Raw genomic sequence first — 18217 nt, 5'->3', positions numbered from 1 at the left:
CCAGGCAACAACAGCCACCTCTTCAAACCTCAGCACTTAAGTTGTACCCCCCAAGGTCCATGCCTGCTCCAGCAGCCTGCAGCAACCGTTTAACTCCTGAACACTGCAATCCCGCAACTCTATCAGAGTACCAGGGGAAGGTTTGCAGCAGGACTCAGAAAGTTCTGCTCTGCGGGTGCAGATTGTCCCTGCTGACCAAAGTGCGGCTGCAGATTTGTACTTGTGTCTGAAGAGCGGCCGCAAAATACAGCTGCCCCTTTTGACATTGGCACCTGCAGCTGCAGAAAGCATGATGAGCAAGCAGGCTAAACCAGCCTTTGAGAAGACCTGTCCCTTTCAGTGTCCCTTTCAGATTTTACTTTTGTTTGTTTTTCCTTCTTCCTATAATTCCCAGAAGAAAGAAACTGAAAGGCAGAAATGGCCAGAAAGGAATAACAAAAGAGAAAGATCACTGTCCTCTTTCCATGAGCTGACACAATAGAAGCAATGGCTTCTTTGGCTTTTTTAGAATCTTTTTGTAGTTTATGGGTTTGGATTTCACTGTAGGAGATATGATCACCCAAAGATGCAAGTTCCTAATTGGCACTACTACAGATGTTGTTGGTTTGTTGGTTGTTTTTTGTTGGCTTTGGATTTTTTTTGGTTTCTCAAGAAGTCATCTAGTTCAACTTAATTTCCTAATGTGAAGTAAAATACCTGGTAAAGATGCCCACTGATTATAAACATGCCTTTTATTTACCTGATTGATAGTGATGCCTTGTGGCTGGTACACATTTTACCTGAGGCACTTCTGAAAACAGGGGACTTTACTGCAAGAGGCCATTGAAGTGTGGTAGAGATGTCCTTCTCTGAAAGAGTCACTGCGCTCTGCTATGCCACCAGTAGATCTGCCATGATGGCCTCTTCTGCTGCCAGTACTTCTCTGCTTAAATTCTCACACAGTGCAAAGAGACAAAAAAAACCCACCTTATCCAAGTGTAGACTCAGAGTCCAAGAGTTCAGCTCCCAGTAGCAGAAATAAACAGGGTCAAATGCAAAAGCAAAGCCATCATGACCCTTCTGCATCAGCCTAAGTGGCAGAGATGGAGGCTGAGCACAGATCAAGAATGGGAGATGCTGACTGGAGCCAGCCAAGAGGAAGGTCAAAGCACCTAAGACAGACCTACTGGCTTTAATATGCCTAACAACTGGTGGGGTGGGCACAGAGAGCTTGTGCTCAAATGTGAACATCCCATTCACTGAAACCTTCATCAAGTCCAAGGCAAGAAAGACTTCTTCCCCACATCACACCCACCAGTCTCCTACCACAACATCACCTGAGTACCTGAGGCAAAGGGAATTTCACCATCACCAACTTCCCATCCTGGCTGTTGATTTTCTCTCTTTCTCAAAGGTAGCATCAGATGGATAAACAGCGTCAGAAAAGAGAGTGTAAGGGGATTCACTGCAGCCTTATAACTTCCCAAATCTGCTCCTGAGGCTCCTGAGCAGCTGAAGCACGACTGCTTTCACCCTTGCTCAGGCCTCATTCAGAATCGTTTTGCCAGAGGCAACAAAGGGGACTGAGGGAGAGCAACCTCAGAAAAACAGGACATCCTAATGAAGATACTGACAGAAGCGGACACCATTGCAAAGTGCTGCAAAGAGAATCTACATAATGTCACTCTAAGTGTTCAGTAAAAACTGCATCAATAAAAGGAGGCTTTTCAGAAAGATATTACCCCCAAATAGACAGGGTGTGCAGCTGAGAGAGCTTCGGCTTGTTGCATTTCATTACATATATCACCATTACTATGTCTTACTTACGATGTTAAAAGAGCAGGAGGATACTTGAAAGAGAAGGCTGTGCATGCACAACATCCACATGAATAAACTCCATTGTTCTACTTCAGCACCGAACATGGTGCCCTTCCCTGGCAACTGAGCTGAGCCCACCCTTCAGGAGGAGCAGGGGGACTTCTTACCAAATACAGAGTATATTGTAGTGGAATGACACCAGGAAATGGTGCTACTTGAAGCCTGAACGTCTTCCATGTCACATTAACTTACTGCCTAACTTGGCAGAAAAGACAGTGAGGAAGTAAAAGCTCAATTCACACAGCCTGAGATCAAAACTGTCATGGCAATATTGGCAGGTTAGACCCTGATTCTTTAAATAGTACATTGCCTTTGTTAAACAAAAGTTGTTCTTTTATTACATAATAGAGATTATAAATAAATGTAAAGTGTGCATGCAGTCAACTGCATATTATACAAGCAATATCTATGTTAATAATTGTTTTCTTTGGCAGGCCAGAATCCAGCTGGACATGCAATATTTACATATCAAAATCCTTGGTGTGTTCAAGTCATATTGGATGCAAGTGAAAATATATATGTATATATATTTACCTTATACACACACCTATATATGTATAAAGGTATATATACACCTCTGCATATATACTGTATACATATATACACATAGGTATATGCTAAAAGTGGATTTCATCTTTTTCTGATTCAGGTGATGCAGGCCTTGAAACACTAAAAATATCCTGGCAAGGTATCTGGGGGGGGCGCTGGGGTGATAAATGGGATGTGGGGGAAGAGACCTGGGGTACGTTCTTTTCGGACAATATTTTTAAAATTTCTGCCACCTGCTTCTCAAGGGCAGCCATCCTGCTGCTTAGCAGCTGGATATCTTCTTTGAGTTCGTGCTTGACTTCCTGCAGCGTGGTTTGTAGGGCCTGCTCAGGAATAGGGTAGAAAGGATGCCTAGCATCAGCCTGAATGGGGCTGTGCTCCAGGGGGCTGCGAGTCTCACCGGCTTTATCCAAGCGAAGGTCACTTTTTGTTATTCCACTGTCACAAGAGTCTGTTTTCCTCAGTGGGTTTTTATTTACACCGTTCTCTGAATCGTTGCACTTGGGGTCCTCAGAGAGCAACCCCATCGACTCAGCCTTCGTGACGTTGTTCCAGTCTTCCTTCTTCTCCTCGTGGGTCCCCATCGTGTTCTTCAGTCGAAGCCACCCTTTCCCATTTCCATTTTTCATCCGCATGGGGCTGTTCACTTTGAGACACTTTTGATCTCCGTTCCCGTTGGGCTTGAGCTCCATTGCATCCCTGTTGTTCTGCTTCACCGCCTCACTGGTTTTCACATAAGCCAGGGACGTCTGGATGGGGGTGATCTGAGACACGGTGACCACACTGGTACCTGTGATGGAGGCCCCATTCTGCACGCTCCGACTTTCCACCTGAAGCTGGTTCCTTTCTGGGTCGATGTGGGTTGAGCCTTGATTCCGCATCTCCTTTTGCTGTTTGAATTTCTGAAAGAGCTTCCGCACAGGGTGGTCTACAGGAATGCTCAGTGTCACCTCATTCTTCTGGCGCATGCGCTCCTCTTCTTCCTTCTTGACGTCGCTGATCTTCCTGAAGATGATCTACGGGGAACAAACCCAAAAGAATCAGGACACCAAACACAACAATGCAGCACAAGATAAGTGGCAGATGGGGAAACAGCACAGTCCTATCCAGGTAAAGATATTTCTCCTTCCTTTGTATCTCAGTTTCCTATAGTGAATTACAATGGTGTTGATCAACACTGGAACAGGTTGCCCAAGGAGGTTGTGGGTGCCCCATCCCTGGAAGCATTCAAGGCCAGGCTGGATGTGGCTCTAGGCAGCCTGATCCGGTGGTTGGCAACCTTGCACATGAAAGTAGATGATTGTTGTGGTCCTTTTCAACCCTTGCCATTCTGTTATTCTATGATTCTACGATCAAAACATAGTAACCACATATATATGCTACTGCATAGAAATGCACACGTGCACACACCATCTTTAAGATATAGATTAAAATTAAGTTTCTCCTGTATATTTGATGCAAAAGATATAGCCCTGAAGAACTAAAAATATCCTGATGTCAGGAGGAAAGAAACTGAAAAAAGGGAAGAAAGAAAGCAAACAAGAACCTGAATGCAGAGATCCGCACCTATCCATTACACTCACACTTATACCTGTTCTGTTGCTCTCTTTAGTGCAGATCAAAAGGAAATGGTAATTCAGCAGAGACTACACAGCCATAAGCATAACTCAGCGAGTACACCCTTTCAGAGACTGAAACATCCAAACGTGCACTATTTCTTAGCTACTGATGTGGTGGTGGCCAGCGGGTGCAATTAGGTTCCCCGTGTGCCTTGTCACATGGCTTCACATAGCAGCACAACAGTTTATGTATCTAATATGTGTGGGTGTCCCAGGAGCACTGTAACAGGGCTGTATGTTTCTAACACCCAGCAATATTCACTGATGCTGTATGGCTCGGAGGAGGAAGGCATTTAGTGCTGCAGTTGTTTCACCCTGCAGCAACGCTCTGTAGCAAAAGGAATGTGAGCACGTGGAAGGACCCAAAGAACTGCCACCTCAATCCTTCAAGTTGATTCTATGCTTGTTACTCGTAAGCGAAGCCACATTTTCTGACTGCTGCTCTGCACCATGCTGTGCCATGCCACGTGCCTTGGAAACATCAGAAGAGGGGAAACATCCTCTATGCCCTGCTCATTGGCCTCAGCAGGCGGTGCCTGCAGGAGGATGAGGATCCTGCAGGGCTGGCAGTGCTCCCATGCCCCACACACCAGTTAGTATGGGGCTGGGAAAGCATCGAGATATCATCTATAACTTCCACTCTGCCACTTGTTTACAAAGACCAGAGCCACCAATAGAACAGCAGAAACAACAGCATCATTTTTTAAAAATTTCCTCTCCTAACACTTGCACTTCACTGAAAACTTTTCTTCCCCTGCAACCTGCCTTTGTATTTTTTTTTTTTCCTTTCTTGCTTTTCTCTTCTCTGTTGAAAACTTCTCTAGCCAGAGGTTATCTCCTTGTACAGAATATAATTACCCGTGACTGCTGCTGCTGCCTTCTGTGGGAGAAAAGCCAAAACTTTGCTAATTTGACACAGTCTGTACTTCTCATTTCTGAAGGAGGCTCCTCCAAAAGCCAGGAAGTTACTGTTTTTTTCTATGCCAGAGGCTTGACCCTGAAGCACCGAGCCACATATCACTTGGATGAGCTTAGCCCAGCAGCAAGGGGTCAGCAGCAGTGCTGCAGTGCCTCAGCACAGGGAAGCTCAACATGGCCATGATGTGGGGATGGGTGGCAGTGATTCAGTCTTAGCTGGGACTACTCAATATTGTCAGAACAAGTAAAAGAAAATAAAGATATGCAGGCAAAGAACTGGGGAATAAAAAAAACCCTAGGATGTGAATTCTAATAGTAATGGTTATTTTGCAGTAATAGAGTTAACCGTATTAAGAATATTTTCACATGGTTGGATTTAATCCACTTCCACAGTGGTTCAGCTGAAGTCACATCCAGATTAAATGTGTTTACACAGCAACTTAATTCCATTAATGTCTAAGAACTATTGCTAGATCTTTTTATCTTAAATAAGCACAGAAAAACACCTTCTGCTGACATTCCTCAGTGATTTGAGTGAGGCTTATTTTCAAACCTTAAATTGGATGAGCTATTTCAATTGTGCCTGACCAGAAAGGTTACACTTAGGCCTGTTGAAACATATATCCTAGGAACAGGCACAAACTCGAAAGGAATTAATCAAAAGAAACCGAATTAACTGTGAGCAGAGCACATCTCGAGGAGTAAAGAACCACACTCGGGTCTCCTGGCAAGTGCTAAATTCAGTAAATGTGATGAAGTGTAAGACTTCACTTCCTTTATGGATGGGATTGGGAAAGACCACCCCATACAACACCAATCCTGTTTCATGAGACCGAGTTCCCATTTTTCTTTCATTTAATTATTTTAGGAAGGAGAGGAATGGGGATTACATTAGTTACTGAGCTGTCAAAGGTTAAGCAAAAGTGAACTGATGGTCAGCCTCATCTCCCTCCCCTGTACGCCACACTGAGAGGTAACTCACCATGCTGGTGACCCCAACCCACTGTCACTTCCAAAGCGACCTTCACAAGGCCTCTCAATCCATTTAATGTGGAATTAGTTGGTAAATCTAAGATCTTTTCAGATGTTTTAAAATGCATCCATTTTCTTCTGTCTTTCTTTGTACCGGTAATGTGAAAATCATCCCTCCACAACCTTGTTCGATTTGCAAAGACCTCTCAGTAAGTGATTCCAAGGGCGTGAATGAATTAAAGTACCCGAATTAATTAATCTTGAAGAACTGCAGTAAGTTCATGAAAGTGGCAAATATTGGACCACGGATCATTGTGTCCCGTTCTCAGAATGTCTCACTGCTGTTGTCAGCGGTGCACAATACATGACATTTCACAGAAACCTATAACAAAAGGGCAGCCAGTTGTCATGGTGACGAATACAGTGGGTGTGCAAGGAGGGAGGCAGAGGGGAAGCCACACCAGGCCATTGATGTAAAGATCTTCCCAGTGATTAATATAGTCTGGGTATCCAGAATGAGATGTCCTACAACTGTGCGCAGTTTTCAAGGGAGGCTGAAGTTCTCTGTCCTAGGAGAACTGCCCGACTCAGCTCCAGAAGCTGGAACATGCAGCAGACATGACACTTCAGTCTCCCACATCTACGCAGGGCCATGCAAACTAGAACAGGGAGCCCTCCCATTTGGCTGCACTGGGGCTGCAATTGGCTGCCAACTTATACAGTACTTCATGGATAGGGTGAGGAGGGTGTTGCTCACCTCTGAAATCTTTGCTCCAGAGATAACTGTTCTGTTTGTATTTAAAGTCTTGGAGATGTCCTCACATCTGGTCACTCATAACCTGGTGCATTTATTTAAAACACTGTGGGTTTGCACCTATGTAATACAAGAACACCATGGCAGACCCCCTCATTCAGTGATGCGGCCCTGAAGACGACTACTCACTGTTCCCCTCCCCAGAAGCACTGGAAGTCAAATCAGAGAAATGATTGAGGTTAAGGAATTAGAAGAAATAAATATGGCTGTGTGCCCTATTGCCAGTGATCCATCTGACAGCACAGGCCCAGAGTCATGCTGGAAAATGCAGCAGAGGGAACACAGACTGTACAAGTGGAAACTTCCCAAATAGATTCAGCAATGAAAATAGTAGAAACAGTGAAAATTTTGTGGACATACACCCATCTTTTGACCACACAGAATGACTCAAAGCTCACTTGCAGCTGTCTGATACCCACAGAGCAACCCCTTCATCAGTGTTCAAATCCCACTGGAGAGATTTGATCCTGTCCACATCCGACACAGCTGCTTAGTAATACAAGAACTGTCTTCCATTGCCTCTTTTCCAAGCCCTGTATCCTCCCATAAGGCAAGCATGCTTTGTAGGAGCTACATGCTGGGATTGTCCAGAAAAGTGACTATGGACAGGTGAGCTTTTCTTCTTTAACTATCAACCAATGTTTTTTTAGGAATTTAATTATTCTTGAGATTTCCTCCATCTCACAAGCTTAGCTGAAGCTGACAAATGGATTTCAGAGTTCTTGACAATATGACCAATAACAGACAAATACTGCAATCTCATATACTTAATTTCTTCATTTTCTGTGGGAACAGTGCTAAACAAAACCCAACAGATACAACCAAAAATACTGAGAAGGGATGCTTAATTCATGTCTAGGCTGAACAACAGAAAACAAACTTTTATGAAGATGTTTGAAAAAAACACTGTTAATTTCCACATCTTGGAGTCGATTGTAGAACAGTAATTAGTGTACTTCTCATGCTAATGGGGGAGACAAATATGTGTCAGACACAGAATGTGAACACAGGATAACCCAATCCATGCTGTGCTCAGATAACTGTGCCATTTTCCTTCCTAAAAACAAACTACAAACTGCACCCAATTTCCAGAGCACAGGCCCTTGGAGCAGGGTACACTTACAGAGCCAATGCCTGCAACTGAACTCATCCTCCAGGAGCCACAGACAGCTGGGAGGCTGTGAGTCATCTCACCTACAGCTAGATGTTAAAACAGGTCAGACAATCTGCACCCTGAAACATCTGTTTGTCTCCTGTGCCTAAAAACTGAGCTTTGTGCCAGTTGCTCAGATGCACACATCCTCTGCGTGACAGTAGGTAAGAAATATCCCAGCCCTCCCTCTAGCAGTGCAGGCATCAGGGTTAGGAGCAGGCTTTGAAAATGCCCTCCTTTAAAGCTTTTGTGTGTGTATTATACCCTCCATCTGATGCTATATTTACTCTCTCCAGCACGCTGCGGTTATGGCCAGTTGTCAGTTGGGATGCATTCCCCATCCCCCAGAGACCAGCCAGCCCTTCCAGATAAGCAGTACTATTTTAAAAGCTGCAGGGGGAGGATGAGAGATGACTGCACCAAGCCAGGCTGGTGGGTCCTAGTGAGATCTTATGTAGAAAACAGATGTTTTATCTGCATGGAGGGCTCAGACAAACCGCTGGGGAACAAGGTAAGGGTGACAGGGTGAGACAGCTGATGGCTGTGTGCCCCTGTACATCAAGCCCTTTGCACTGAAAATATCATCCCAGTCCCAGATGTGTCACGAGGACAGATCATGCTCAAACCTCTCCCATTGCAGAGGATGGTAATCACCAATAAATACCTCTAGTGACTGCTCACCTGCCCAGATGAGCTTAGAAGGCTTCATGCCTCAGCTCTTGAGGATGAGCCCTCTCTAGGAGCTTTGCCAACAAAGGGCATATCTGGAGATGCTCTTTATGTATTAAAGCTAGCCCGATTTCTCACATGCAACTTTTGGTAAACAAGCTTGCTCCAAAAGCAAAGTGCTTTTTAAACCCAGGCAGGTCAAAGAGAACATGATACACTGACGATACATACAGGGTGACATGTTTATCAATGTAATTTTTTTCAGATATTAAATATATTTTTAAATGTTTTTAAGATTTTTTCCTTTAAATTTATATTAATTAAAAATATACTTAAATTTAAAAAGTTCTACTGCTGAAAGAATGTACAAAAATGAATACATAGGAAATAACCGCAACTGAGACCTTATATTTGTCATTAAATAGAAACTGGACCTCTGGAGCATGGGCTAGTGAAATGCACCTCCGTATTTGTTCTTCATTTGAAACTGTAGAGACTGTGAGCTTCATTTTGAGCCAGAGAAATCCAAATCACAGAATTATTGGAGCTGGAAGGGACCTCTAAAGGCCATCTAGTCTAACTCCTCTGCAATGAACAAGGACACCTACAGCTCCATCAGGTGCTCAGAGCCCCGTCCAGCCTGACCCTGGATGTCTGCAGGGACAGAGCACCACCACCTCTCTGGGCAACCTTTGCCAGTGCCTCACCTCCCTTATAAAAAAAGAACAAACAAATAGCATCGATTCCAACCATCCTTTGGGAAGGATCTAAAAACTGCTGGGTGGACCCACTCTGGACTGGTTTTCTGTCTTGAAAGCCTATTTCTCTTCAAGTTTCCTTCCCTTCCAAAACAGAGAGGACAATGGCAGCATTACTCACAAGATGCATTTTTAGCTCTTAATACTAAGGAGACTTTGGAGTAATGCCTCCTCCTGGGTCAGGACAAGGCAAGGAGATTGGAGCAGACAGGATGGGAAGACCAAGCCAGCAACACCCACTAAAGCCAATAAGGGGCCAGCAAGGAGCACTGGCTCCAACTCATCTTCCAGTAACAGCATTTTGGTACTGGTCAGACCTGTATGGTGCTCTGCTAGCAGGAGTATCTGCAAGCAGCATGGTCAGAAGCCCTCTGCTGAGGATGACATGATGAGAAAGCTGGCAGGAACAGAGGGCAGCAGAAGCCACAAGAAGCAAGAGCAGAGATCAGAGTCAGAGCACCTCCTTCCGAATGCAAACTGCATTTAGGCCGCTTCACCTAATTTACTCCTGTAAATCTCACTGTCCTCTTAGCTGACTTTATTAATCCACGCTCTGAGGAAGCACGAAATGATGGCTTTATTGTTCTGCTCTATACATTCCTCAGATAGATAGCTTTACTTTGATGTGAAAATCTGCCTCAAAAACAAATTGCTCTAACAACGGGCTTTAATTGCTCTCCAGTAAATTCTCCTTAATCCTCCTGTACCAGGAACTGTTTTTTGTTAAACTACTACTCCATCTGCATGTGGGAAAGGAATCACTGTCCTTTGCTGGGCAGTGGGAATGACGGACTGCTGAGCAATTAGTTAATCTCTGGGATAGGAACGTTTCACTGAACAGTCTTTCATGCTGGATTTTGAATGAAAAGAAGATTTCTGTGTGTTACTCTGCTTGATGCTTGAAAGAAATGGTAAATAATAACCCTTCTGCTAATTTCAATGATCCTGACTTCACAGATTGCATGCAAAAGCAAAACCTTGCTACGAAGCACATTTTAATTTTGCTATGGAAAATCTGTATTTATGCAGTTTCCTTCTAAGCGATGACAGAATTGAGTTGTAACAGAGGTGAAGATTTCCAATACAAATAACAAAGTGATGTCTTTTCAGGGCAAGAAAAGTTATTTCTGTGAGTTTGAAAAAGCTCTTTCAAGGGAAATTTAATTACATTTTACGGGCAAGATAGGGGTAGGTCCTTTCAGCATTGCTTAATATAGCAATTTCCCCAAATTGTTCTTCTAAAAAAGGCACGCAAAGAAGAGACTCTTCAGAAGAGCCCAACAGTGGCCAAACTCCCAGAGCTCAAAACTTGGGAGGCCTTGTTACTGCTTGCTCTGTGTTCTAGAAATCGGATATTGTAGGTCAAACTTCAATCCAGATCCATTTTGTATTCACAATCAATTTGCATGGTATCCAACTACTTTTGTGGAGAGGCATCTACAAGACATCAGGCATGCTGATGTGAACAAGCGTGCATAATTAAACAGAGAGTTTTTAAGAGTTTGTCCCAGCTATTTCATACATGGTATGGATCTGAAGTCATCCTGCTTTACTTAAAAAGAAGTCTGGATTGAAGAAGAAAGAGAAGCAGAAAGAGCTCCAAGTCACATCTGTCACACATCTCAGGAACATAATGACCTGACACATATACCACCAGACTGGGATGTGGGAGAATGGATGATTCTGCTGATCCAGCCTTTGGCCAAGTGGAAGGTCTTGTGCAAATCACACTGTCTCTGTGTATCTCCATCCCATCTGGTGTATGAGAAGATAATAATATTGCCATAATTCCTGTAGTTAATTGGAAATCCCTATATCATGGCTAACTGTTTACAACCAAGAGACTAGAATTCATTGGCTGATAGCAGAGAGAGGCCAGTGTTTTGTCCTATTGCCAAAACAGACAGTTCATTAAGAAGAGAAGCCATAAAAAACACACATTGATGCTCTTAGGATTTCAACTCAGGATAAAAAGCTTAAGTTTCTGCTGTGCTAAGACATCTAGGGCGGTGCACAATGGATGTATAATGCTACAGGAAAGCCCTTCTTGATGCCCTGATACACCCTTCAGATCCTGGCTCAGGGTAGCACTGACAGCTGCCTAGCAAGGAAAGATCAGTCCAGTCTCACAGATTGAGTGATAGGCACCAATTTCGCAAAATGACACGATTACACATTTAACTGGTTGCTATGCTTTGAGGATAAGGAGTCAGATTTCCAAAAGAAACACCACAGGCCTTTACTCCTTTTACACAATCATTTACATATACATCATCCACAAGAACATTTTTTAAGAACAGATAAGCCTCTCCTGGTCAAGTCACCACAAACCCAAGCACCTCCTGTCCATACACTTAGCCTCCGTTTCTTTGCATGCCAGGGAAAAACAATGCATTTTTGGATTTTTGGCTGCAGCAGGCATAGCTGCTACATCAGATGCCTGTTGGGCTGTGTTCCTGCCAGCAAAAGGATGCTCAACAAGGGCACTGTGCACCTTTGGATGCGAGCAGCTTTGCCACAGGGTTATAAACAAGGCTTTGGAATTGAAACTAATCATTTTCCCTAGCTTTGCCTTCGCTATTTTCTGATTTCATTGCTGTAACCATAGAGCAGATGTTATGTTGCAGAACAGTGAGATTGATCTGTTTCTCCAAATACAGCAAAATGCACATTCCACATACACATGGTTATTTTATATTGCCTTCTATGGAGATATTCAAGACCCATCTGGACACCTACCTGTGTGACCTATTGTAGGGAATCCAGTTTAGCAGGGGGATTGGACTCAATCTCTTGAAGTCCCTTCCAACCCCTGCAATTCTGTGATTCTAACCAAATAACCAGCAAGGCTTATGTATTATGTATTATGTATTATGTAATGCTTATGTATTTAACGTATGCTTCAACTAGGACCCAGTGCAAGCTGCTGTAGTTCAGAGTCAATTTGTTGCAAAGAGGAGTATGGATCTGTGCTGCTTCTGAAGAGGCTTACCTGTGACTGTGCTCCAAAGAAGCACAGCGCCTTCTATGGGGAGCACAAATTGGAACAAATTTTGGACTCCACACTGACGTAGATAGCTGTTGACACATATTGACAAGTGAAGTATACAACCACATTGCCACCACATCACCAGTAGGAACCTCAGGGCTCAGGAGCTGAAGGGAGCTTCCCATTGCCTCTTAGTCTGGCTGTGTGGCAATGAGCTCACTGGAAGGCAGTGTGTCTTCAACAGGACAGCTTCCAATTAGATCAGGCAGGTCTGATCCTCGCAAACTTGCACTGGTCACTGGATCAATACTGGCAGTGGCCTAATGAAAGGTCAGAACTCAGCACTGTCAATTGATCAGGGCTTTGCTGTGCTGCAGATGAGATATTTAGTACCGATGATTAAAAAAGAAACTCCTCAAAGAAAACAGCCTTCACTTTGTCCAGTGCAGTATCTCCTAAGAGCGATATGCTTCTGAGCATAAAGAGGAAGAGACAGTTCAAAGCCTCCATATGACAGCAGGGTGGCTTGAGCTTGGGGCAGACTGCAGAAACGTTGCTCTCTGGGATGGGGCAAAGTGCCAAAAGACTTTTCAAGCTGCTCTTCAGCCTGATTTAGCTCGGAACAGAAAATCAATCATCAATAATAATACGCAGTTCTAATCTGCCGCTCTTCTTTCCCCATATGGGAGAAGGCTGGATGCATGACGCCGCGTCTTTGGCCAGATGTCAAAAATAGGGCATAGAGAGGTCATCTCACTTGCCCAGGGTCACTGAGCTGCTTAGTGGATGCGTGAGAGATGAAACAAAGGTTTACAGCCCAGAGCCCCCACAGTAGGAAAAGCCATGCTGTAAAAGGATTAAGTAAATAAATAAATATAAGGACTGACATTAAAACTAAATAATTAATATAGCAATAGATTTTTTTTCCCTACTGTTCAGTCTGGGACACACAGAACTAGATTTCAAAGCGCTGAATGTTGGAAGGGCTTAACTTTAATAGTTAACTGCTAAATCTAAATCCAGTCTGGGATAGCCTTACTGCTGTTCAGGTTTGCGTTAGAAGTGGGTGAGGGGACAGCCACTGCTATCTCTGTTCCTTCAGGGAACATTTTCTGGAGGTCTTGCTTCTATTACACTGAAAAATGCCAAGATCTATATGTTTGGCTTCTGGCCAGCCCTACTTCTGACAGACCCAGCATTCCTGCATGTTCCTAGAACAAAGCTGCACACAATATGGGCCCATAGGATTTGCAGAATTTGTGGTTTGTTTTCTGTGTTTCTGCCTTTTACCGGTTTCTGTCTGAAGATGAAATGGTCTCAATAAATACCTAAAATGCACTCTTTGATTATAATGTAATTAATCAGTAAAAGAATTACAATTGTTTCTCTCCAATTGTTAAGTGGAAATTCAAATTAATTGAAATTATTGCCCTCTCCTTCTCCCCAAAAATATGACTTGAATGGACTAGAAAGTGCTTGAAATTTGATCTGAAGTCCTCAGACCCCCTAAAAAAGGGCTTTGCAACTGATAACTTGTGGATCTTTACAGCCACATCAATTCATTTAACAAAACATATAATCTCTTTCCATCAGCCTTGTTCCTGATACTGAAGACATTCTAACTGGCTTTCAGAAACTTTGATTTTACAGGGAGTGCACTACCAGCTACTCTATTTGTTCACTGCATCATTTTCAACATTTTGTTAATTTACTGAAAAGCCTTTGCAACAGGAGCTTCAATTAAAACAATGCATTCCCAGTGCCATGAGGTGCAGAACACCATCAGTTTTGGTTGGAAATGGTGAGTCAGAAATGAAGAAATAATTTTAAAGGGCAGAACATACAAACAACAGATCCAATTGAGAGGACGATGGACGGTCTGTGTACCTTGAAGAGCAAAGCACTGGACCTTTTTGTAACTTTCCATATTATGAAACCAGGAAGTCAAATGATCTGCTTTATCACGAGGAGACACTCCTCACCTGAACCAAGTCCAACACTGGAGATCGATTTTGAGGACACAGCCTCCGATTCCATGGTAGTATTCTTGGCTGGAACAGATTTAGGCTGGTGGATGGTTAATCATTTGTTTCCCATTTTCCTCTAGAACTCAGTCAAGAATCAGATCTTTTAAACACTCATACAGCTGAAGATGGCTGAATCTGCCAGTCAACAAAGTCTAGCTTTGGGTAATAAGTGCTGCTGGTGCTTACTGCATTTTACAGATCTTCTGAATGAAACCCAAGCTCACACAACTGCTGGAAATATCCCTTTCCCACAGGACAACCTAGAAATGAAGCCACAGGGATGCCAACAAGGAGAATGAATTGGCCAATTCAGCAACTCACACCTCTGCTTCTCAGTTCAGAGAGACCAGTACGAAACTGGCAGTGCGACCTGGCAACTCTTTTAAAGTGAAATCAAGACTCAGCAAAGATGAGCACCTCTGGCAGACCATTCACTAACTGAAAGACAGGGTCAGCCCCCTGCAGAACAGACACAAAATAGCTCAGTGAAACAATTGGGAAATCACAATTTAACACCAACAAACAAACAAACAAAACTCCAAAAGGTTATATAAACTTTTAACGTCTACCTCATTTAACTACGAAGTGTGCTCTAAAATAACCTTAACAAGTATCCCTGGGATTCTTCAAGTGAAACACCTCCATCAGCAAGAGCTAAAATTTTCACAGCTGAGAGCAGCATGCTGGCAGTGTGTGACCAAGGAGTGCTGGTTCTTGAAACACACCGTAATTGCCATTAATATGCTCACAGCCAGCACTTCAGTGAGAAGGAATCTCCCGGGGAGAAAAAAAGACCCGAGACATGAGCATGCTAGCACTGAAAAGTATCCAAACAAGATGAAATATTCTATGAGGAAGATATGCAACCTTCATCAAAGGGTAAAATCTCCCTTTAGCCAAAAGTGGTTGGTGCAGAGCTGTCACTGAAGGCACCTTAGTTCAAAAGATTGAAGGAAAGTCTTTCAGAGGTAATCTGTAACTACCGAAAGAGCAGAGGCCTTCAAATTATGGCATAATCAAACAATAACTTCTTAGATAAGTCCGTAATTTTGGTAATGTTTCCTAATACCTAAGTGGGAACAAATGAACAGCTCTTCTAGGGCAATTAGTCAAGGAAAACCACCTACAGCCAGATGAGCCTGGGGGAGAGTTACCCACCAACCACAGAGCTCCCTCCAACAGCACAGGAATACCGCAGAGCCCAAACTTTAACACAAAGAGAAGCAGACAGTTCCCTGAAGGCAGTCTGCAGAGAAATGAAGTTGCTGATGAGAGTCCTATCAGAGCTTCTTGCAGGCAAACCTAGCAGGCTGCCTCCATGGCAGACCCCCAGGGAGGACCGAGTGCTCTGACTATTCCCCAAAGGACCATTAAGTGTGTTTTTTCCAACCTCAGAAGATGGGACTGAGGAACTCAGCAAATGGTGACTCCACAGAGCTTTGTGTTTACTTCTGAACAGCATCAGCAAGAGGAGGAGACAGCACAAAAGAGTTAACTAGTGGGGGCATGGGGATGGGATAAACAGATGGTGTGGTGAAGAGCCATTTCCTTCCCATTTACATGCATTAAATCGATCCCTGGGCTTTCATGACAATAAGCCACAGCTCTGCTAGGGAGGATTTTAGTGATCTGGCTATATCCTACTTGCAGGCATCATTCTATTGTGTCCCAGCATTAAGCCTATTCTCAAAGTTCCTTCAAATTTCTCCATGTGATTCTTGGTGATCTTCCTTAATACCTACATCACAGTCACCTATTTTCTAGATGCAGATCTCTGCAAAGCTCATCAGCACTGCTTTATGTTCCTATCCATGCATTTAGGCACTAACACAGGATGCTCCTTAGGGGCTGAGCCTGCTGTTTTTGTAGCGTTAGCTTATCTCATTGCTCCAGACCCAAACAAATTAGTTTATAATCCTCAGTATTGTAGACTTTGGCAAATCTGGCTTTAAAAGTGATCAGAAATGATCCCCCCCCCCCCCCGTAAAATTGGAGTCAGTCCAGTTGATTTGTTCCCTATTCTTGTCTGGGGCTAGTAAAAAAAACTCTGCTTGGACAAATAACAGGTCTTTGCAATCAATAACATTGATGATTCTGTAGTTCCTCATTAGTGATTATGCTGCACCCTGTTTACACACTGTTTGTATCTCTTCTACCAATCCCTGTGCACATACAATTAACAAAAGACCAGCTGCGACATAAACCCTGCTGCAATGTCACGGAGTGACAACACACAGAAGTACAGATCTCTACCTCTGGCTCTCTTACCTTTTTCATCTCAGATGCTGCATTCACTTTGAGTTCTCATTTTGACCTCTGGCACTTAGACCAAAGCACCCTCTGTTTTCCTCTGACTTGATATTTTTCTGGTGTCTGAAAAATGCAGCTAACCCCAAACTTCAAGCTAGACACCAGTTCTTCAGTCACCTTCTCCCAGGAAGACCTTTTCCAGGCATTAGCTGGAGGCTGCCTGTTCTCAGTGCAGTCTGACACCCACCTTACGTGTGGGAGGATGCCCAAAGATTTGTGTGTATCCATGCCAGATATTTCAGCCGTAGGGCAGGGCTGATCCACAGGGCAGGCGTACCTGCCCACAAGCAGGCTAACAGTGTGAAAGAATGGCTGATGGGGAATTTGCAAGGTCAATCACTGTCCCGGCAGAGTCCTTATCTATCTATTAGCAGCTGTCTAACATATTGAACTGATTTTGAGCAATACTGGTCTGAAAAGAAGCACTTTGAAGGGACTCATTTCTGATGGACCACATGGCAAACAGTGCCTTGGTTCCAGCTTTCTGACAAATGCTTGAAGTAATGGCTGATGGTTCATGCTGATTAGTCATGCACCTGTTTGGTATACTAATGCATGGCTGGATTATGGTTATAAATTATTATTCATATACTTGTGTAGAGCATCCTAAAGTTATTGGATAAGTTTTTTTATAAACGGGAAACAAGAACAGTTGGTAATACATGGAAAAGCATGCATGGTTCAGTTCCCCATTTTCCTTTCTCTGCAGCCCTCGTGGGTAGGGGGGATAATACAGCCCGGGAGAAGGATGGAGCATAAAGGAGCTCTGAACTACCAACAGCTGCTCCATTTTAAAATGGATGCGCTTTAAACACAAGGGAGATAAAATTCATTACAATGGCAGGCAGTCAAGGAAGGCAGATTGGTGAAATCCATGCACTAGACCTAGAAATGAAGTGCTGAGAAGCCAGAATCTGGTAAGGTCAGGGACATGGTGAAGGAATCCTAGACACCTCAAGGGGCATCTTGGGTACAAATGGAAGAGTAGGGGTTATCTTAGCAGAAATGCTGTATTTCAGCTGATCAGTAGAAACAGCTCATGTAGAAAAGGTTGGTCTTGGTACTTGCTTTGGTCCTCACTGCCATGTTTCAAATAGTGAGCGGTGTTTGGGGCTCTCAGAAAAAGCCAAAGCCTATGTCTGTAGGAAAAGAAGTGCTCTCTTTTTAAACAAACAAACAAAGGCAGAAATCAGCAGTTAGTTCCAACACAGCCATGAGCTTGGAGTGCACAGAGGTAAGCCATCAGCCCTGGGTGCACAATGAGCAATATACATATTTACATAGGAAGCACTGTACAAAATCTTTCTGGCAGCTGAAATATCTCCTGCAGAAAACTAATAAAAAGTAATCTAACATTCAACTAAATGTCCAAAGGGAGGTCTCAGAGTTCAAAAGATCACTGACTGCTTAATTAATGGAGTTAACAGAATCAGAGACTGAGTATGCTATGCTCTTTTCCTAACAGTATCTTACATCTGAGAACACATTCTGTTTTTGTAATCTTTAGGAAGGGAAACAAATTAAGACCAGGGGCTGTGGAAACTGAGAAGTAAAAATATGAGGATAAGATGTGGATTAGTAA

The 18217-nt window shown here is 43.4% G+C and overlaps 1 protein-coding gene across 1 annotated transcript in view; it reads right to left on the bottom strand.

Moving 5' to 3' along the window:
• Nucleotides 1-2474: 2474 nt before the first annotated feature.
• Nucleotides 2475-18217, bottom strand: part of KCNH5 (potassium voltage-gated channel subfamily H member 5) — a 141906-nt gene continuing 126163 nt past the window's right edge. The window contains exon 11 of the mRNA XM_042866255.1: nucleotides 2475-3422. Coding sequence (XP_042722189.1) covers nucleotides 2475-3422 — 948 coding nt within the window. The remainder of the gene's footprint in view (nucleotides 3423-18217) is intronic.

This window comes from Lagopus leucura, unplaced genomic scaffold (genome assembly GCF_019238085.1).
Source record: "Lagopus leucura isolate 7727_CA_CO unplaced genomic scaffold, USGS_WTPT01 Super-Scaffold_1, whole genome shotgun sequence".
In the NCBI taxonomy this organism is placed as follows: domain Eukaryota; kingdom Metazoa; phylum Chordata; class Aves; order Galliformes; family Phasianidae; genus Lagopus; species Lagopus leucura.
Note: the sequence above shows the minus strand (reverse complement) of the source record. Positions and strands in the feature narration are given on the sequence as shown.